Here is a 20,857-nt window from a genome sequence, read left to right as displayed (position 1 = left end):
CAACTTTTTCCTGTAAAAGACCTAACATTTGAAAGCTGGCATGGTCCCACCCTTATTTATGATGTCATAATATCAGGAAAGAAAGAACCAGATTTGGGAGACGCCCTCTCCAGAACGACTTCCATTCATCTCACTGATACACCTGAGCAGCTACAGTGTGGGGTTAAGTGTCTTGCTCAGGGACCCAAAGGTGGCAGCTTGTTGTGGCTGGGATTTGAACTCACAACCTTTGCAGCCAAAGTACAATGCTTTAACCACTAAGCAAACACATCCCCCAGAAACAGACCTCTTTTTCTTAGTCACAGTAGCTCCAGGTTGCACATCTCTGATAAATATATATATTTACATTTAAAAATAAGTGAACTTTCTTTTAGAATTCTTACATTCTGTAAAGCTGCTGTGAGTCAATGTCCATTGTTAAAAGCACTACTGAAGTAGTCATGCCATATATGAGAAGACACAAAAAGTAAAATGTATTAGGCATTTCCATTGTACAATAAATTGGATTGTTTCTTAGTGTACTAAAAGTTTCAATAAACTTTCAATGAACTTTGAAAATATGTTTTGCACCCACAGTCCCGCATCATCATGTGCTATTACATGTATATACGGTTTACATGGTTATGTTAAAACTGCAGATTTCAATCAGGGGGGGAAAAAGGTGAATCATGTCATTTTTGTTTAAGTAAAAATTATAAATAAGTTAATTAATTAATCAATTAACGAATGAATGAATTAATTAATTAATTAATGGAAAATTTTAAGAGGAAAACAAGAATGCATTATAATAAGGCACATGTAGTCTGGGTGTTGTCCTTGATTGTCTTTTGAAAAGCATATAAACAGTATTACTCCGTCTGCGTACTTCCATCTTCGGAACATCAGCCATGTTTGGGTTACCTCAAAAATTCCTTCATAAACTTCAATTGGTCCAGAGTTTAGCTGCCCGTATAATAGCTGTAACGTACAAGATTCTGCTCCTCAATTTCTATGCCCTTTATATTCATGTACCCTCGTACATCTCTGACTTGCTTCATACACTGCAAAGCGCACTCTCAAATCTTCCTCATCTGTTTCCCTCACTGTACCTTCTTTCCGTTTGTTCACTATGGGGTTTAAAGCAAAATCATGCCTCAATGCTCATCTGTTCAGATTCGCTTTTTCTGACTAATTTTAACAGTTAAACAGCTGTTTGTTGTTGTTTGATTTTATTTCACTCTACTCTGTCCTTTAGTGTTTTGAAAGGCACCTTTAAATAAAATGTTTTATTATTATTATATTATTTATTATCATGTACAGAATTAAACAACTGAACTCATCAATAAAGTGATTGGGATTCATTTCACATAAAGAGCATTGCCTTGACAATGCTGAAGTCAATGACTGTGAACCTCCAAAATTGACAAAACAACAAGAAGAAATGCATCCAAGATTCATCCAGTAATAAAATATTTTAGACATAATCCTAAAAGATATGTTGGGTGCTGCAAAAAAAAATGAACACTTAAAAAACACCTTGTCTATTTTCAAGTAAGGTGGTGGCAGCATAATGCTATGAGGAAGCTTCTCTTTAGCTAGGACTAGGGCTCACTTCAGTATAGAGGGAACTATGGAAACCAATCTATCTTGGCACTCAAGCTGCAGGCATCTGTTAGACAGCTGAAGAAAAAGTGAACCTTCCAACATCATAACAGCCCAAAACACAAATCCAAGTCAGCATTTTAATTTACATTGTATCCTAAAAGGGGGTTCTCTGAGAATTCACTCCATATACATTTTAGATATTTAAATTTGAATATCTAAACATTGACATGGTCAATGTTCTCTACTTCAACACTTTATTGTTAATAAAATGCTAATAACGGCTGTAAAGTTGCTTAAAATGAACCATCAACATTCAAATGAAGCAAAACATTGAAGTTCAACTGCAAACACTGAAAGTGAAACTGTAAAACTGATTTAAAGCACTGAAGAAAGACACACACACACACAGAGTAAGTAAGAAAGTAAGAAAGAAAGAAAGAAAGAAAGAAAGAAAGAAAGAAAGAAAGAAAGAAAGAAAGAAAGAAAGAAAGACTGGTTTTGAGATTTTTCCCAAGCAGTGTTGTTGCGTGACTGAGAGGCATGTAGGGAAACACAAAGACATTGTGTGCACTCCTCAGACTCCCCCCTCTCTGTTTAACTCCACACTGCATTCCCTTATGCATTCCGCAGTCACCACACAAACTGCACTGAAAATAAGATCACAGATTTACTGCTATGCAAAGAAGATTCCTGTCTGAATGATAATGACAGGAGAATATCCTTTGTTAGATCTTACTTCATTGTTTTTTAAGAACAAGACTTTAAGTTCTAGGTTCTGAACTGCTATAATGATGTCCTTCAGAATTAGTCAAGTCTTCCGGTGTGCTTGTTCTTAAAACAAATACCATAACTAAATCTGCCACCTCACAACCATGAGCCCATGTAGAAAGCTTAAAGGAAATTGTGCTTATTTTATTTTCCATTCTCATTTTGCAGAGGACTTGGAAAACAATATCAAATATAGTAAAATTAAACAAAAAATTTTTTTTGCTAATAGTGTTTACATTTACATTTCTGTTTGTTCTATATTTAATTGTGCCATTAAAACTTTTGTGTTGCTCATTGTTTGTGTGGTTATCAGTGTTGGGCAATAACGTGTAACTAGTTACTGTAATGCAGTTACTTTTGACAGTAACTACTTTTATAAAAATAATTCATTTAGGCTGAAGTGTAGCCTACAGTCTAACCTGTTTACATCAATGTAAGTTGTGTCTTTCTGGTTCAAAGCTCGTATCTACTGCGATAAACAGGAACTTCAATCTGTCGAAGCTCCTCCAGAAACGCCACGCCTCGACGAAGCTAGAAGCTAACCCGGTGTTCTGTTCTACATTGTTGATAGTTTTCATACTTCAGCTGTAAAAGGAACATTTTTAAGAGCTCAACACAACAGCAGAAGCCACTTTAGTGTTTGATTGTGAATATATTATTCAGCTTGTTTTGTTATTTATTTCAGAAATCCTTGTGATATATTCAGTTTGTGCTGGTCTGACTTTAATAAAATAGTAAAAATGACATTAAAAGGGCATTAATGGGAACATTAAAGAACGTTCTTTAAAAAAGTAAATAAAAAGTTACTTTTAAAAGTAAAGCATTACTTTTTGGTGTAAATAATCAACAAAGTAACTGAGTTACTTTTTGAATGAAGTAACGAGTAACTGTAACTAGTTACTATTTCTTAGTTAACTAGCACAACACTGGTGGTCATGTAGCATGGGAATACAGAGACAGACCAGCAACAAGCAGTCCATAGCAGGATGTAAAACTGTTTGCTTATCTCAAGGCTGATGCATCTGGATGATCAAAATGTTCCCCCAAACCCTCAAGTTTATTCTTAATGAGCAGGCCAGTGCTGACTGTGGCAAAGAAAAACTCCCTGAGATGGCATGAGAAAGAAACCTGGAGGGGAACCAGGCTCAAAAGGGAACCCGTCCTCATCTGGGTGGCACCACATGTCCATTCATTAAAGTTCCATCATTGTTTGTTCTGTTCAGTCATACAGTATGTAGGTGTCCAGGTGATGTGACTGCAAAACAAGCCAATTGTTGATTTGTGCTGATATGCAGTGTTATTTTTAAACACTTTATTTTGATCTCATCTATCCAAAGGAATTTGTTTGTTCAGATGCAACTTTGCAAATTTAAACCATGTTTTTCTTTAGAGAGAAGAGGCTTTCTCCTTACAACTGTTCCTTAAAAGAAATTCCCTTCTTCAGTCTTTTTTCTAATTTTATGGTCATAAATGTTAACATTTTAAATGCTTAGTGAGTTTTGTAAAGCCTGAGATGTAACTCTTGTTTATTTATTTTTTAATTTTGCATTTTTTGTATTTTCTCTGAGCATTGCACGGTCTGACCTTTGGGTGAATTTGCTGGGATGCCTTCTCCTGAGAAGATTAGCAACTGTTCTAAATGTTTTCCACTTCCTCAATGTAGAATGCTGTATTTTAAATAGCTTGAAAATTACCTTATAATCCTTTACAGATTGATGGGCAGAAACAATTGCTTCTCTAAGATCATTGCTGATGTGCATCGTTGGCATTGCTTCAACACACACATAAATAATCCAGACCAGCAAACTGCTAAAACTTTTATAGAGGTGCTCACATTTGCTGATGATCAATTATTCAAGAGCATTTTATTGGCAGCTACGTAACCTCCTAAATCTGATAGAAACAATAAGGTGGCTTTTGGCTTTGGTTGTTTTTATAAAATATAGATTTAAATGTGTAATAATCATGTGGTGTTGTTCATCTGTGGTTATATTTACCTAGTCTTAAGAACGCATAAGGACCAGATCATTTTTTATTATGTACTGATACATTAAACCAAAGAATTCAGGAGGGCATAGTTTATTTTTCACATGGATGTACATATATGGAGTTTTGTACATACAGTATATACAGCCATCACAATTGGCAAAAGGCAAATGTTTGAACTAAATCCAACCATTTCATATTTACTTAATGGCAATTTTTTGTTTTTAAGTACAAATTTCAAGCTTGTATATGCAATAGATGTTGAGATCTGAATGATTTAGGGTATGGCTCTGTAGAAAGTATATACAACATATACTATATAAATGGTACAGTAAGAGCACATCATAACTTTTGGACTACTTTTGGTAGATGAATGAAATCGTCTCCAGGTTATGTTCGTAACCATGGTTCCCTAAGCGAAAGAAACACTGCATCAACAGCGCAATGGAAAGCATGGCATCACCGCCAAGGTGACGTCACGACCAGGAAGCTATAAAAAACACATGGAGTAAAGTCGGCGCTAGCTTCTGAAAAGGAAGGAAACACTGCAGGGATGCCGACAGTGTGACCTGAAAACCCAGCATCTCGTTCCCTCAGGGAACCAAGAACAGAGGACTCATAGGAGGATAAAATAGCCTCCATGATCCATCTGCTGAGCATCTGCTTGTTTGCAGGAAGACCTCTCCTCGGAGGGCCATTGCAGATGAACCAAGTCCACCACAGGCACTCTAGGTCTCAGCAAGTCACCATCGGATTTTCTGCCCAGTGATTGCCCCGCCAGGGGGGCATGATACGTTGAAATGGTTTAAGGGTGGAAGGAGCCAACCCTTTGGGGAACTATTCCTCAAGGAATTCCAGCACTAAACCAACTAGGCAATTAACTGGATCCAGTTGGTGCCGATTGCACCATGCTGTAAATGCCATCTAGCAGTGTACATCCTCCAGAGGGAGCTCTGGATTGGAGAAGGGTCTCTACCACCTCGGTGGAGAGACTGGCGGCTCAGATCCATACCCCCTCAGGGCCCACAGCCACAGTCTCCACAGCTCTGAGCGGGGGTGAACTATTGTGCTTCCTGTCTGAGAGAGAAGATCCCACCTGAGAGGAATCTCCCAGGGAGGTTCGAGAAGGGCTACCAGGTCCGTGAACCATGGTCTGCCCGGCCACCATTGGTCCACAAGGAAGAGACAAACTCCGTCCCAGCGAACTCTCGTCAGAACTCCTGGGAGAAGCGTGAGGTGGAAAAGCATACAGATGTGGCAGAGGCATCCAACCCTAGAGGGGCTGGAGGAGTAAGGAAGAGCGAGAGGGGACAGTGCAATGTCTCTTGAGTCATGATCATGTCTACTTGAGCTCTGTAAAATCTCTCTCAGATCTGCTTCACCATTTGAGAGTGGAATCGCCAGGAAGACAAGGCAAGGCCGGGGGGGCCTCAGCCCTTGCCTCCGCTTCCTGGTTCAGATGGCCTGGGATATATGCTGCCCTCAAGGAGAGCAGCTTCCCCTGGGCCCACAGGAGGAGCTAACTTGCCAGCTTGTACAGGAGGCACGAGCGCAGTCCCCCCTGGTGGTTAATATAAGTGACCACAGATGTGTTGTCCATACAGACCAAAACATGGTTGCCTTTGAGGTCTGGAAAGCTAGAAGCATGGCCAGCATCTATGTATGCATCCTTAAGATCTTTTGTGACACACCAGTCCTCGGATCTGATTTGAGACACGACCTGATTTAGGATCAGCATATTATAGCTGAGTCTCAGTAGTAAGCGGTTCAGCTGATGTAGATCTAATATAGGACGCAACCCCCGTCCTTTTTGGGAACTATGATATACCGGCTGTAGAACTCAGACTCTCTGTCTGATAAGGGGCCCCCTCAATGGCCTCTTCTTCGTGTTTTATGACCACACATTTTTTTTATTTTACTGTATAATCAGATTACACAATTAGTTACTGGTTGGTGCTATTTTGTGTTATGTGTATCTGTCCCACACTGTCTTGTGTTGTCTGCTGCACTGTTTTTATCTGCACTGTTTGCACTTGGTTGCACATGATGCACTTTATGCAAGGACAAGGGCATGGACACCCAAAGCTCTGTGTTCTGTTATGTAGCATTTCACTATATACTGCGTCAGCTTTATATGGTAGAAATTACAATAAAAGCTTCTTGACTTGACTGCTTCTCGGCCTCCTGAAACCTCTTGACGACCATATTAACCTAGTCACCGAACAGGCCAGTCAACACCAGAGGGGCGTCGAGGAGCACCAGAATGATAGGCTACAGCGGCTTGACCCGCTAAGGCGTAAGCCTTGCCCACCAGCAGCGACGTATTTTGAAAGGGCTTGGTGGGCAGCGTCAGGGATTTCAGGGATGATTACACATCCCTGGCCAGCATCTCTTTAACCCAGGGCACCGACCCGTAACCACACTTTTTCAGTCTGACAATTGTATACAGAAGTCTCAGGACTGAAGAGGCTGGCCGAAAAATTCATCGCTAGGACCTTCAGTATACAGGTCCAGAAAGAAATGCAAACCCTTTCTTGCTTGCCTTCATTTACTTTTTATATATCTTTTTGGACATTTACCACTTACCATTCAGACAAACACACATAGAGCTGTTCATGAACAAACAGAAGCTAGCGCCGGCTTTCCATTGGACTGATCACACATGTGATTCAGATCGTGGAGAGCGCAGAAGCGTTCCCAAAGTGTTGTTGATGCAGCTCGAGTTCCTGAAAGTGAACTTTAGGAATTGCTGTTTACTAAAAGATGTTACAGAATAATATGGAGGAGGACTCTCAAGTGGGATTGAAGCATTGCCCTGGTCTGGTGTTTATCTTCACTATTTTCATCACACTTTTCAGAACTTAAAAATAATTGTTTTTTTTTTTTAAATTAACAAAAGTCGTCTAGTGGCGACTTCTTTTGTTCAGTTTTTTATTTTTAACTTCTAAAGAAAATGTGATGAAGATAGCTTTCGTCTTGTTTAAATTTGCATTTTAAATTCACACTTTGTAGTGTGTGGGTCTGTGTGTGCATGTGTGTGCATGTATGTGTGCATGTGCTTGGCAAGCTCCACCAGCTCTCTCTCTCCTTATTGCATTCCTAAAAGCACAAAGAAACACAAATAATTAGACAAGACAACAAAGTGAGAATATTTATGCATAACTTTTTGTTCAACTACCCTTTTAACCTTCCAGAGCTAACACTGGGCCACACCCCTGCTGCTACATTCCCCATCACTAGACTCAGGCTCATGTCTCTAGAGGTAATTCACCAGCACCAGTGTGCCAAGCCTGTGGATCACCTCAAATATGAAGAATTGATATGCCAGATACCAATAGAAAAGAAGGAAAAGGACACCCCAGTAGCTAGCACCAGAGTTTTAGGACAACTCACTTGAGGGTTAGACACACATACTGACAAATTTACAACATTGACCTTAAAGTCTGGACAAAAACAAACTGACCAGTCAGTCTGGGGCACCAAGGTCACCAAGCTGCTCCACTTACTGCCATGTTATTCAGTTAATCCTGTATGAAGCATGGCCTTGAATTCCTCCCATTTTTTTAGGTAAATGTTATGGGTGGCTGCACTATTCAGATATCAGAAAAGCATCTCAGAAAGCACATTAGATCTTGAGGTGGATGATCTACAACATGACCACATTAGGTTCCAATCCTGTCGACCAAGAACAAAAGTCAGAAGCCAAAGGCAAAGGCTGAACAAAAAACGAACAGTTAAAGATGAAGCCTTCAACTGTCTTGTATCAGTGAGCTTGTAATAGCTCATAATAGCCTCAGTTTCCTGCCCTTGGCTGACATGAGTGGAAACCTGATTGTGGCCTTCTGCTCTTATAGCCAATCCTCCTCAGGGTTTAATATTTTTTGCATTCTTTAGATGCTTTTTCTGCTCACCACGGTTGCAAAGATTGATTATTTTCCTTTGACTTCTTTTTATTCAACACTGTGTTTCCACTTATAGAACTGTCTTTAACTATTGTTTGCCTTTCATGCCATTCTGTGCAGTCTGTAGAATGTTACCTAGAGCTCTTAAACTGTATGTCCATGATTTTATACATTGCACAGCTAACACATAGCTAGCTGCTTATCTAATTAGCTGCTTAATTATGTGTGTGCCTGCCATTATGTGTATGTGAATAAGTTACCTGAGCATCATGTGATTCTTCACCAAACATTTAAAACATGCAGTCGTATAGAATGTCTTTGTATGCTGTAACTTTGCATCTCCACCTGACTGTAAAATATTTAGGAGACTCAAACCTGTTCCAGCACAACAATGAACACCCTGTCGCACAAAGTAAGCTTCATGAAGACATGATGCAGCAGGTCTAAATGTGAGAAATTATGTGGCCTTCACAGAGCCCTGACCTCAACCCCACTGAACATTTTTAGAGAGCTCTGCTGATGTCAGTGAGCCTAAACTCCAATACTCATGTTGATAAATGTAAACACATCCCCACAACACATCCTCCAGAATCTAATGGAAAGTCTTCACAGAAGAGTGAAAGCCGTTGAAACAGGAAAGTGAAGAACAACTTTGGAGTAAGGTGTTCAAAAATATAGGTTAGTATCAAATTTTAGAGCGTATAGTCATAGTATTATTTCTGTTCTAATTTTTGCCTCCTGAATTGAAAATAGAATAAACACCTTCTGGCCAATCAGAATTGATCATTCAAAGTGGTCTTTAATCAGATGTTTAAATGTGTGTATACATGCAAAATGTCACATTCTTTAGTTAAATATTAACATGAAAAAATAGCATCAGTGATGGAGGATAAAGAAGTGAAGAATAATTGTGGTATTTCATGGACAAAAAATAGTAACATCACCATTAAACAGTTACAGCATGCTAACCTATTGCAGTATTTCCAGGAATAGTGCACAGAGGGGAAATAATGACACAGTGTTGCAGCTATCATTGTCACCTCACAGTTGGAGAATGTAAAGTTTCATTTTCTTTTTCTGTCTGCCGGTCAGCTCTTTACTCTCCTTCTCCCTCTCTGTTGAGGGAAACATGCTCCTACCTGACCAGTGTCCCTGTCCTCTTCTTCTCTTTAGATCTGCTTGATTTGTCCTGACGACCACTCCAGATCATGATGTTACTGAGCAATTCAAGAATTAATATCAACAGTCTACTATAATGGTCTCAGGACCGCAGTTTGCATAAACAGTTTTGCATTTAAGCGTCCATCCCTAATCAGTACACCTCAACAATGATGAAACTGTAATGAATGGCTATTCGGTGTTGAGGATGAGGATTGGTTCCCTTTCAAGTCTGGTTTCCTTCATCATGCCATCTCAGAGAGTTTTTCCTCACCACAGTCACCACTGACTTGCTCTTATTAGGGATTAAAGTACAATTATAAGGAACAAACTTATAGGCACTAAACTTACACCAATCAGGCATAACATTATAAGCACTATAATGTATAAAAACTTATAACATTATAAGTTTTTATACTTTATTTATCTGCCTTCTTTTTCTTTATTACATTTTTTGATTTTTATTCTCCTTTTCACCCCATTTTATTCCCTCATGCCGGACCGTTGTAAAAAGCATTTCACTGCATGTCGTACCCTGTATGTGTGTGATTATCTCTTCATCATGGCACCTGTTAGTGGGTGGAAATATTTATTATATGAATAGTATGGGTTTAAAGCTGATTTGTTAGAAGCAGGAAAAATAGTCATGTGTATTGATTTGAATTAGTTGTGATGTTGTGATGTCAAATTGTGATGTTCAGATGCCTGGATCGGAGCATCTCCAAAACTGCAGCTCTTGTGGGTGTTCCGGTCTGCAGTGGTCAGTATCTATCAAAAGTGGTCGAAGACAGGAACAGTAAACTGGGACAGGGTCATGGGGGGCCGAGGGACAATGATGCACGTGGGAAGCAAAGGCTGGTTAATGTAATCCAACAGATGAGCTCCTGTATCTCAAAATGCTGAAGAAGTGAATCCTGTTCATGCTCAATGAGTCAGGACTGTTTTGGCAACAAAAGGGGGACCAACACAATATTATGCAGTTGGCCATAAAGTTATTCCTGATCAAGGTACACATTGTTTTGTAAAACTTTATAACCACTGTATCTCTCTAATGAGACAATGTCCATTGTTTCAATGCCCATCAAAACACGTTGAAAACAGATTGATGGCTGATTAATGGCTTGCTGTGTGTTTGACCAGTTTTGTCCACTCATGAATAAAAAGGAACGACTGATTTTATAAAACGTAGTTGAGTAAAAAGATATTTGACTTTGAAATGTAATGAAGTTAAAATCTCATCAAATGGAAATACTGAAAAAGCTACTTTAGTACAGTAACAAATTACTTTTAAATTGAGCTGTAATTCTGTATTTTATCAGCAGGGTCAATCAGTTCTCTTCTCTCTATTGTGCTGTGTGTAAAAAGTTCCTGTTAAATATTCCTGTCTGATGGACCACTGTGATAAATGAAATGTCTGTTTTTATGAAGAGAGCTTAGTTATCTCAGTGTTTCTCTCTGTGTGTATGTATAATGGAAAAAAAAACACAAACACAATTTGTTATGACCCCAATATTTTTTTATATACTTATTTAGACTCTTTCTCTCACACCCACAAATCAATATAGAAGTGATTTTACATGATCAGACAGCATGTCAACTTATACCTGACAGATTAAATATACATAATACATAATTTCATTTTCAGAAGGTTGCCATATTTAAACTAATCAACTTGTAACTATAAGAAATAAAATAAAATAGATTAATGCCTGAGTACACATAGTGCAGCTTTTTAGGAGAGTAGTTGCATTTAAGGAAGAAATATTAAGCTAATAAACATCTGATGAATAGAAGCAATAACTCTCATGTGTAGATGTAACAAGGCAATATGACTTTCATTGTGCACAAAAAAGTCAAAATGCATATCATTTTGTGGAACACAGTTAGCAACAGATGCATGATTAATATGAGCAGTTGCTCTAATGTTGTTATAAAAGTTAGAGCTGGAATGGCATGACACAGAAACACAGCAAAAAAAAAACAAATCACAGGCTTCTCAGCAGATCACTCTTACAAAGGACACAATATTAAATATTCATTAAATACGACTGCAGTGACACAGGGCTTGACTGTAAAAAAGCAGAATTTTTCTTTTGGTGTGAGGATCACGTTTAGCCCTTCACTACAATGCAGCTGTAATGTCATTTTATATCATTATTAAACATAAAACAGGTTTGTTGCAATTGTTTTCTTTATTTTATGCGTTCATCAATTGCACATTAAGATGTTAACAATAAAACTTGTTGGGACTCTGTTGGGACGAATTATCGAGACCAGTTAACAGGAGTTTTGGAACGAGGAATGTTGTCTCATTCATTCATCTTTTTTGTCATATTTTTCATTTCAAGATGTGCCTAATGTTTTCAATTGGTAAAAGGTCTGAACTGCAGGCCAGCCAGTTCAGCACCCACACTCTTCTGGGATGCAGTATGTGATTTAGCACTGTCTTGGTGAAATATACAAGGCCTTGCCCAAAAATAATGTCTTGATAGATATACATGTTGCTCTAAAACCTGTACATACTGTTTAGCATTGATGGAAGTTTCCAGATGTGCAACTTGCCCAATTCCAAAGGCACTAATGCGCTTTTGAATTGACCACTGATAATAAGTCGGATGGTCCTTCTCCTCTTTAGTCCAAAAAGATTTCCAAATTTCAATATTGGTTTATGAAATGTACACATCATTGCATTCTGTTTTTACTTACATTTTACAGTCATTTTACAGTGTCCAACCTTTTTGGAATTGGGGTGTATAGCAGATGTATAGCAGATTTTGGGTGTATAGCAAATATTTTTTTTTATAGGATTGTACATGTTTAAAGCCAAAAACCCACACTACTGGCAAAAATATTATGAGCCTGAAATATAAAATAAAATGAATATTCTGTTAACAATACACAGTCAACTTAAGCTAGATGTGTGTCTCCTGGAAAGTTCAAAGAACAGTACTAGTGTAAATCATGGTGTTGGAAATATTATTTATTACACTGGTAAAAATCCAGAAACCAGGGATAAAAAAATGATTTTTGCTAATGACTACCTCTGTAGAATGTCTCAAAAGTAAATACATCCCATAGAGATAGTTGCTTTTTTTCCAAAAGAAGTTTTGCCAATACATGCTATTCATGGTGAAAATAATCAGTCATGACAAATACCATATGCCTCATAACGACTATATAAAGTGAAGCAATGTTGTAAACAAACTCCCACAATAATAAAATTTACTTCAAGTTTTCCAAGTGTACAAATTTTTCCCACCACTCATTTTTCATTACTGTTTCAGCTTTAAGGAGAAAAGGATGTCATTTTAAAATCTGTTGTGCTTTTGTTGTCATCTGCAGTGATTGTTTGTTGCTTTCTTTTTACTAATGGCTGCAGTTAACCATGCTGATTTAAATGGGAAGGAACCCGTAGTTAAGAAGACTTATGCCGGTTTTACACTGTGCGATTTTAAATAGTCTTTGCAATTGTTTCCTGTCAGACTGTATGAACATGATCCCATGTCACACTGTAGGATGTCAGCTGTCTATAATGTCAAACTGTACAACAGTCAAAAACTGATACACAAGAAATAGACTTGTCAAATTTTATTTTTTTGCCATCGACCCGTGACATGATCCGACCCACGTTTTCTCACTAATAGTGGAAAGCAGCAAACCACAATAATCTATAGCATTCATTTAGTTTAATGATAATTAAATGATAATAAAAACAGACATTTTCCCTGAAGTGGTTTGAAGTTGTCGCGTTAATTGCGTCATCAGATTTAGCACTACTATTGGTTCTTGGTTTAAAGGTCATTATAAGAGAAGTCACTGCACACTGCAGAAAAGAGACTGAAATCTTTTGACACTGCCAAAAGTGCCATTGATGGAATGTCAGTGAAGATGTTAAACCAGCAATCAAAGATGACAGATTTTAGGCTCGGATTATAGAAATATTTTAGGATTTTCTAACTTTGTCTCAGACGTCCAAATCGTGGCCAACATCGCACAGTGTGCACCTGGCTAAAGTTTGAGATTTAAAAATGACGGAGATACTGATTGGCGGTGGGAAATTTGTAAGATTTGTGTGTAGAACTGTACAATTTAGAATATGCATTTACATGTCACATGTACTTTAATGCACAGTACAATTCTTTCTTTGAATACCCCAGCGATGTTAGAAAGCAGGGGTAAAAGTTCAGAGACAGCCATGATACAGTGCCCCTAGATCACAGACGGTTAATGGTCTTGCTTGAGGGCCCAAGAGCAGCAGATTGGAAATACTGAGCCTTGAAACACTGACCTTCCAAACAGTTACCCAGAAAGTTTGGTGAGTTTCACCACCAGTTTAGCCAAGCTGCTACTGATGGGCCCTTGAGCAAGACCTTTAACCCTCTCTGCTACAAGGTTGTTGATCCAAGTTACCTAACAAGTTGGTATGTATGTAATAAGTCAAAGTTATTTTTATATCTGTCTGTCTGTCTGTCTGTCTGTCTGTCTGTCTTTCTTTCTTTCTTGACTTTCTTCAGTGTAAGACATCGATCACATATATAATGATGAATTTTAAAGGAGTGGAATTCAGAGGAGCCTCTGGTGCTGCAGCAGCTTTACAGACATCAGTCCAAATCAAAGCAGTTATTACTCTCAATGAAAGAAGACAATTTAGACTTTTAATGAACAAACACCTTCATACTGTGGCTGTGAAATAATGGATTAACTGCAATAAGCAAAGCACAGCCTCGCACAGCCTCCTATTCAAGTGACATTCAAGTATTTAGTTCTCCATTAGGTAATCATTATAAAGTGTAATAATATGATCACGTTTCAATTAATAAAAAAGAAACAATAATAAAAAATAAGGAGTAAAAAAACTCCAAGGCATCATCCAATTCATTAACCCTGATTCTGATAAGAAGAATAACCCTTTAGAAGGCCAGTAAAGTCAATAAAAATAGAAAAAAATCATTATCCCAGACCAACATCCAGTGACATCATCACAATAAAGCCAAGTATGGATGTCCAGGAAGCCAGCTTCCCATTGCCACTGAAAAACAAAACAGAGAACAATCAACAGCTTGATTTGTGAGCAGCTAATCCACCTCAGTGAGTCGCTCCGAAGCAGGCATGCTAACAGACGTGGCTTTCAGTTTAGTGTCTTGAAAGTTCTCAGTCATTGCAGTCATTCATCAGCATTAAGCTCAACAACGTATGTAACACTTACGTGAGAAACTCTTTTTGGACTATTTTTCACTATATTCAGGTCCATCTAAATGGAAGCCTTACACACGTCCCTCAAATGTTTTCCAAAACGCTTCAAAATGAAAAGCTAAATAATTATACAGGAGATTGTTGTGTTTAATAAAATCACTAGTAGACATTGTTTTCTCAAAAGTTTTTTCAGTTTGTGGCATCCTTATGCTGAATAACCAGTACTAATTTACAAGCAGCACTTTGACGCTATAAAAATCTGTTCAGAATAAGCACCTGACTTGTGCTTCAGGTATGATGTCATCAACAACAACAAAGACCATGGCTCCTGCAGCAAAAGCCAGTGCATAGGGTAGCAACGGCTCCACCAGCACCACGGCAACGGCCCCTAGCAACCCCGCCACCGGCTCCACCATCCCACTGAGCTGTCCATACCTGAGAATACACACACACACACACACACACACACACACACACACACACACACACACACTTTTTACATTTATTATTTATTAAAATGAACATGTAACAATGTTCTATAAATTTTAGATTCAGGATTAAAATTTTATTTGTCACAAACAAATATTCGGTTATATACAGAATACAAATTACAGCTGCTCAGAAAATGCGCGCATGACATAAAAGGGACTATAAATATAAATAAAAAGAAAGCAAGAGAAAATATAGAGGTGCATATCAATAAATAAGAATATTATTAAAGTTGATTTATTTTAGCAATGTAATACAAAAAGTGAAACTCGTATATTATATAGATTCATCACACACAGACTGATATATGTCAAGAGTTTATTTCTTTACATTTTGATGATTATGGCTTAAAGCTATAAAAAAATAAAATAAATTTTGTATCTCAGAAAACAAAATTTTGTGAAAAGGTTTAAGGTTAAAAAGGTTCAGGCTCCACAATCATGGGGGGAAGACTGCTGACTTGACAGTTGTCCAGAAGACGATCATTGACCCCCTGCACATGGAAGGTAAGACACAAAAGGTCATCACTAAAGAAGCTGCTGTTCACAGACTGCTGTATCCAAGCACTTTAATGGAAAGTTACATGGAAGGAAAAAATGTGGTAAAAAAAAGATGAAACGAAGCCCATTCAAAATTTGGGGGAGATTCACAAAGAGTGGACTGCAGCTGGAGTCAGTGCTTGAAGAGCCTCGATGCACAGGCTTATTAATGGGCTACAACTGACGCATTCCTTGTGTTAGTCCACTCCTGTACCAGAGACAACGTCAGAGGTGTCTTACCTGGACAAAGGACAAAAAGGACTGGACTGTTGCTCAGTGGGCCAAAGTCGTCTTTTCAGATGAAAGAAAATACAATTTTGCTTTACATTTGGAAATCAAGGTCCCAGAGTCTAGAGGAAGAGAGGAGACCCACAGAGTCCAAGTTGCTTGAGGTCCAGTGTAAAGTTTGCACAGTCAGTGGTGGTTTGGGGCGTTGTGTCATCTGCTGGTGTTGGTCCACTGTTTTTTTTATTAGGTTCAAGATCAGCACAGCCGTCGACCAGTAAGTTTTAGAGCACTTCATGCCTCCCTCTGCTGACCAGCTTTATGGAGAGAATGATTTCATTTTTCAGAAGGATTTGACACCTGCCCACACTGCCCAAAGCACCAAACGTTGGTTAAATGACCATGGTGTTGGTGTGCTTGACTAGCCAGCAAACTCACCAGACCTGAAGCCCATAGAGAATCTTTGGGCTAAATTAGAAACAAGAGACCAAAAAATGCAAATGAAAGCCACTGTCAAAGAAACCTGGGCTTCCATCCCACCTCAGCAGTGCCACAGACTGATCACCTCCATGCCATGCCAAACTGAGGCAGTAATTAAAGCCCCAACCAAGTATTGAGTACATACAGTAAATGAACATTCTTTCCAGAAGGCCAACAATTCACTAAAAATGTTTTTTTGATTGGTCTTATGAGGTACTAAATTTCTTTTGGGTGAATTAGTTGGTTTTTGTTAATTGTGGGCCAAAATCATCAAAATTAAAAGAAATGAACATCTGAAATATAACCTGTTCCTATAAATTGGGCTAACAGGAGTACGAGGTCATTCCTTCACATAAACACATTTTGGAATTTCATGATCTGTTTAAAATTATAACATGGCCCCAAGTAAAACAGATCTCAAATGATTTCTGAAAATTAATGCAGATGCCCAAAACATAAGAGATGATTATAAAATGATTATTTTGTAACCTGGATCACTGTTTAGCCTGTAACATTTAGTTATTTAAAAATGGATAAAAATAGCACAGTGTCATGTACCAGAAAGACAACAGTGCATCGATTAAGCCTGAGCTGTGTTACTGCCTCTGTATAAAGATGACTGATGAATTCCAGGCTGTATCAAAAAAATGTACAGCAGATTATTTAAACATCTGTTTATAATCTAGAACTGACAAAAGGTTGGGTCAAAAAAAACCCACCCGAAAACATACATTCCCCTCTGTAAAACAATAAAAATTTTTACATCTTAGGACAACAACTTAGACCACGGTACTTGGCAGCCAGCTAACACTTCAGTTTTACAGTTCACCCCAACACACTAATTCACTGCTCTTTTCTTAATCAGTGGTCTGGGTGCATCCAGCACACATTAACTGTATACACCCACAGGCCACTTTCTTGCACTGCTACTACAGATTTGACTGAGAATTAATTAGTCCAAACTTGTGTTTCAGGGCATATTCAGTGAATATATTACTTTTATTTAAATAATATAAATTAAGCAGTAAATTTCATTCCTTGTATAAATCTAAATTCAGATCAAAAACTTTTATTCAAAACTGAGGGATTTTGTGGACCTTAATTTGTACAAATTAAGAGAGTGTTAAAACCGTCAGAACACACAGGAACTCCAGGAAAAGGCAGCGTGAGAATGTAATGGTTTACTCACCAGAAGGCTCGCCATGTAGACACTCCAGAGGCTCTCAGTGGCAGACTCACTGCAAGGCCTTCTGGGAAATTCTGGATGCCTATGCCAATAGCCAGGTTTCTGTACACAGACAATTATTTTATAGTTATAATCTGCACACATTAAATACGTGTTTAAATAGAACACATTAAAATTTTTGCTTTTATTCCTAAACTCAAGACTCCATTGGCTATAAGATCTTTTGAGCATGAGGATGGTTGAGCCTGTACATTTACATTTACATTTACATTTGAGGCATTTAGCAGACGCCCTTATCCAGAGCGACGTTCAAAAGTGCTTTGAGTCTCTAGTAATGAATAAATCTACACTGGTACGCAAGATTACAAACTTAATATAAATATAACTTGAATTCTACAAACTTGGAAAGTGCTAATTTAGGTATTATTAGCCTGTACTAGACTTCATTTTACAGATTTATTTGTTTGGCCTGCACTTGAAAAAGATCAAGAAATGTTGCTTGTTATAAGAGAGGCTGCTTAGACCCCCGTACTCATTTCTACACTCTTTAATTCCCTCCGTTTAAAGCCATTCCTGGCTCGCTATCCAGATCCTGCCCCTGAGAAAAAAAAAGGCTAATGACAGCCAGTCACGGAAAGGCTAACAGCAGACGAGGACTGTGGGAAGGAGAGAAGAGGTGGAGAGAGGGTGTTGGGGGTGAGGAGGATGCAGAGTGCAGATGAAGTTCAGGGTTAGCATAAGACAGAGACTGTAACTGGTACTGGTGAGAATAATGCTGCATTTAGTTTACCTTGGAAGTGGGAAATAGGAAACTTCATATGTCATTTATGACCTTTTTGCATTTAAGCTTAAAAAGAAAAAAGAAAAAAAAAGAAAAACATAGAGGACTCCATGTTCAACTAGCCAGCTTGATGACTGATTAGATTCAACTTTATTATCATTGTGCAACGTGCATGTACAGATCCAATGAAATGCAGTTAGCATCTAACCAAAAGTGACCAAGTGGCCTATTTACAATAAATAGCAATATGGTAAATAATGCTATGGGTCCATATGTAGAGGGGTGAGAGTGATAAATGTACAGAAGGTGAAGTAGGTGATAAGAAATGGTATAATAAGTAATATATAATGTACATAAGCGTAAGTACAGTGATGTTTATTTACCAATTCAAAAGAATGAACTGTACAGTTTACACAGTACTAAAGATTCTGCAAGATAATATATTGATTTCTTTTATTTAATACTTACTTATGCATATACAGTAAACCTCATTTGAAGTGCAGAAATGCCATTATGTTTGCTGTTGATGTTGTGAGCAGTGAAATGATTTGATGTTTCATGCTGAATTTAGGTTTGAGGAGACGTCCCGAATTCTTGTGTAATTAAATTAACAGTTTCTTTGGTGTTTAATATTCGGAGGTCAAAATTGTAAGAACTACTACAGTTATTCGAATTCAGAATAAAGAATAAAATTTGACTGAGAGATCTGTCAGAGGTCACATATTTTCCCAGAATTTTGGAGGAGTAATTTGTGTCATGACAAAATCAGAAACCGCATGTTCATTTTAAAATGAAGTTATATTTACAGCTGTGTTCAAAATTATTCAACCCCCACTGAAATTGATTGTTTTGGTCGGTTTGACATTGATTATGATCATTCAGTCATCCTGCTTACAATTAAATCAAAGAGGCACGTGTAGGTCAGACAAATATAACATAACATTTATAATGAAATAACCACAAATGTCTTTTCTGAGCTCACATCATTATCAGTTTTATTCAACCCCCAAGTGACATTCAATCTTAGTACTTAGTACAACATCCTTTTACAGTTATAACAGCTTTTAAACGTGAAGCATAGCTTGACACAAGTGTCTTGCAGCGATCTACGGGTATCTTCGCCCATTCATCATGGGCAAAAGCCTCCAGTTCAGTCACATTCTTAGGCTTGCGCACTGCAACTGCTTCTTTAAGTCCCACCAGAGGTTCTCAATCGGATTTAAGTCTGGTGACTGCGATGGCCACTTCAAAATGTTCCAGCCTTTAATCTGCAACCATGCTCTAGTGGACTTGGAGGTATGCTTGGGATCATTGTCCTGTTGAAAGGTCCAACGCCTTCCAAGCCTCAGGTTTGTGACGGACTGCATCACATTGTCATCCAATATCTCCTGGTACTGAAGAGAATTCATGGTACCTTGCACACGCTGAAGCTTCCCAGTACCTGCAGAAGCAAAACAGCCCCAAAGCATGATTGACCCCCGCCATGCTTCACAGTAGGCAAGGTGTTCTTTTCTTCATAGGCCTTGTTCTTCCTCCTCCAAACATAGCGTTGATCCATGGGCCCAAACAGTTCTAATTTTGTTTCATCAGTCCACAGAACACTATCCCAAAACTTCTGTGGTTTGTCCACATGACTTTTGGCATACTGCAGTCGACTCTTCTTATTCTTTGGGGACAGCAAGGGGTGCGCCTGGGAGTTCTGGCATGGAGGCCTTCATTACGCAGGGTGCGCGTATTGTCTGAGCAGAAACTTCAGTACCCACATCTGACAAATCTTTTCTCAGTTCCTCAGCAGTCACACGGGACTTTTCTCCACTCTACGCTTCAGGTAGCGCACAGCAGTCAAGTCAGCATCTTCTTTCTGCCACGACCAGGTAGCGTTTCAACAGTGCCCTTTGCCTTGAATTTGCGAATGATGCTTCCTATGGTGTCTCTTGGTATGTTTAACATCTTTGCAATCTTCTTATAGCCATTGCCCTTCCTGTGAAGAGTAATCACCTGTTCTCTTGTCTTCCTGGACCATTCTCTTGACCTCACCATGTTTGTAACCACACCAGTAAATGTCTAGAAGGAGCTGAGTATCACAGTCATTTTAAAGCTGCCTAATTGGTGCTTATTAGGCTTTATTGCTGCTCCCTGATATCCACAGGTGTTTTCAATACCTGATTGAAAACACTTCATTGAACCTCTGTTCTTCAGAGTGGTAGTCTTTAAGGGGTTGAATAATTATGTCAATGAAGAATTCACAAAAGAAACATTTACTACTGTATTACAAAACTAATTGATGTCATTTTAGTTGCATATGGTTCTTTAAGAAGTCCTTGTAGGATTTCATTCTGAATACAATTACAAATGTACACTAAATTCCCTAAAACCATTTACAGCATTGGGGGTTGAATAATTTTGAATAATTATCTGGGTGACAACAGGAATCTAAATCATTACAGTGTACAGTTGTAGGTGAGTAAAAATAAACAGGAGTAAGTGAACTGAATGTGTGATCGCTGTGAGTAGATTGTGAAAAGGAGTCCTGATACAAACACAGGACAATGTTCATGACTGTAGA

General features: G+C 38.3%; 1 protein-coding gene across 3 annotated transcripts in view; it reads right to left on the bottom strand.

Moving 5' to 3' along the window:
* Window positions 1–14,031: 14,031 nt before the first annotated feature.
* The window catches only part of LOC124388666 (zinc transporter ZIP11-like), a 124,084-nt gene continuing 117,258 nt past the window's right edge, over window positions 14,032–20,857 (bottom strand). For all 3 annotated transcript variants that reach the window (XM_046853567.1, XM_046853569.1, XM_046853568.1), the window contains exons 8-10: window positions 17,514–17,612; window positions 14,868–15,026; window positions 14,032–14,427 (exon numbers count right to left, since the gene is read on the bottom strand). In XM_046853567.1, the coding sequence (XP_046709523.1) occupies window positions 14,349–14,427; window positions 14,868–15,026; window positions 17,514–17,612 (337 nt within the window). In that variant the 3' untranslated portion in view covers window positions 14,032–14,348. The remainder of the gene's footprint in view (window positions 14,428–14,867; window positions 15,027–17,513; window positions 17,613–20,857) is intronic.

The sequence above is a fragment of the Silurus meridionalis genome, chromosome 7 (genome assembly GCF_014805685.1).
Source record: "Silurus meridionalis isolate SWU-2019-XX chromosome 7, ASM1480568v1, whole genome shotgun sequence".
NCBI classification, from domain to species: Eukaryota; Metazoa; Chordata; class Actinopteri; order Siluriformes; family Siluridae; genus Silurus; species Silurus meridionalis.
This window is presented reverse-complemented; position numbering and strand designations above follow the sequence as displayed.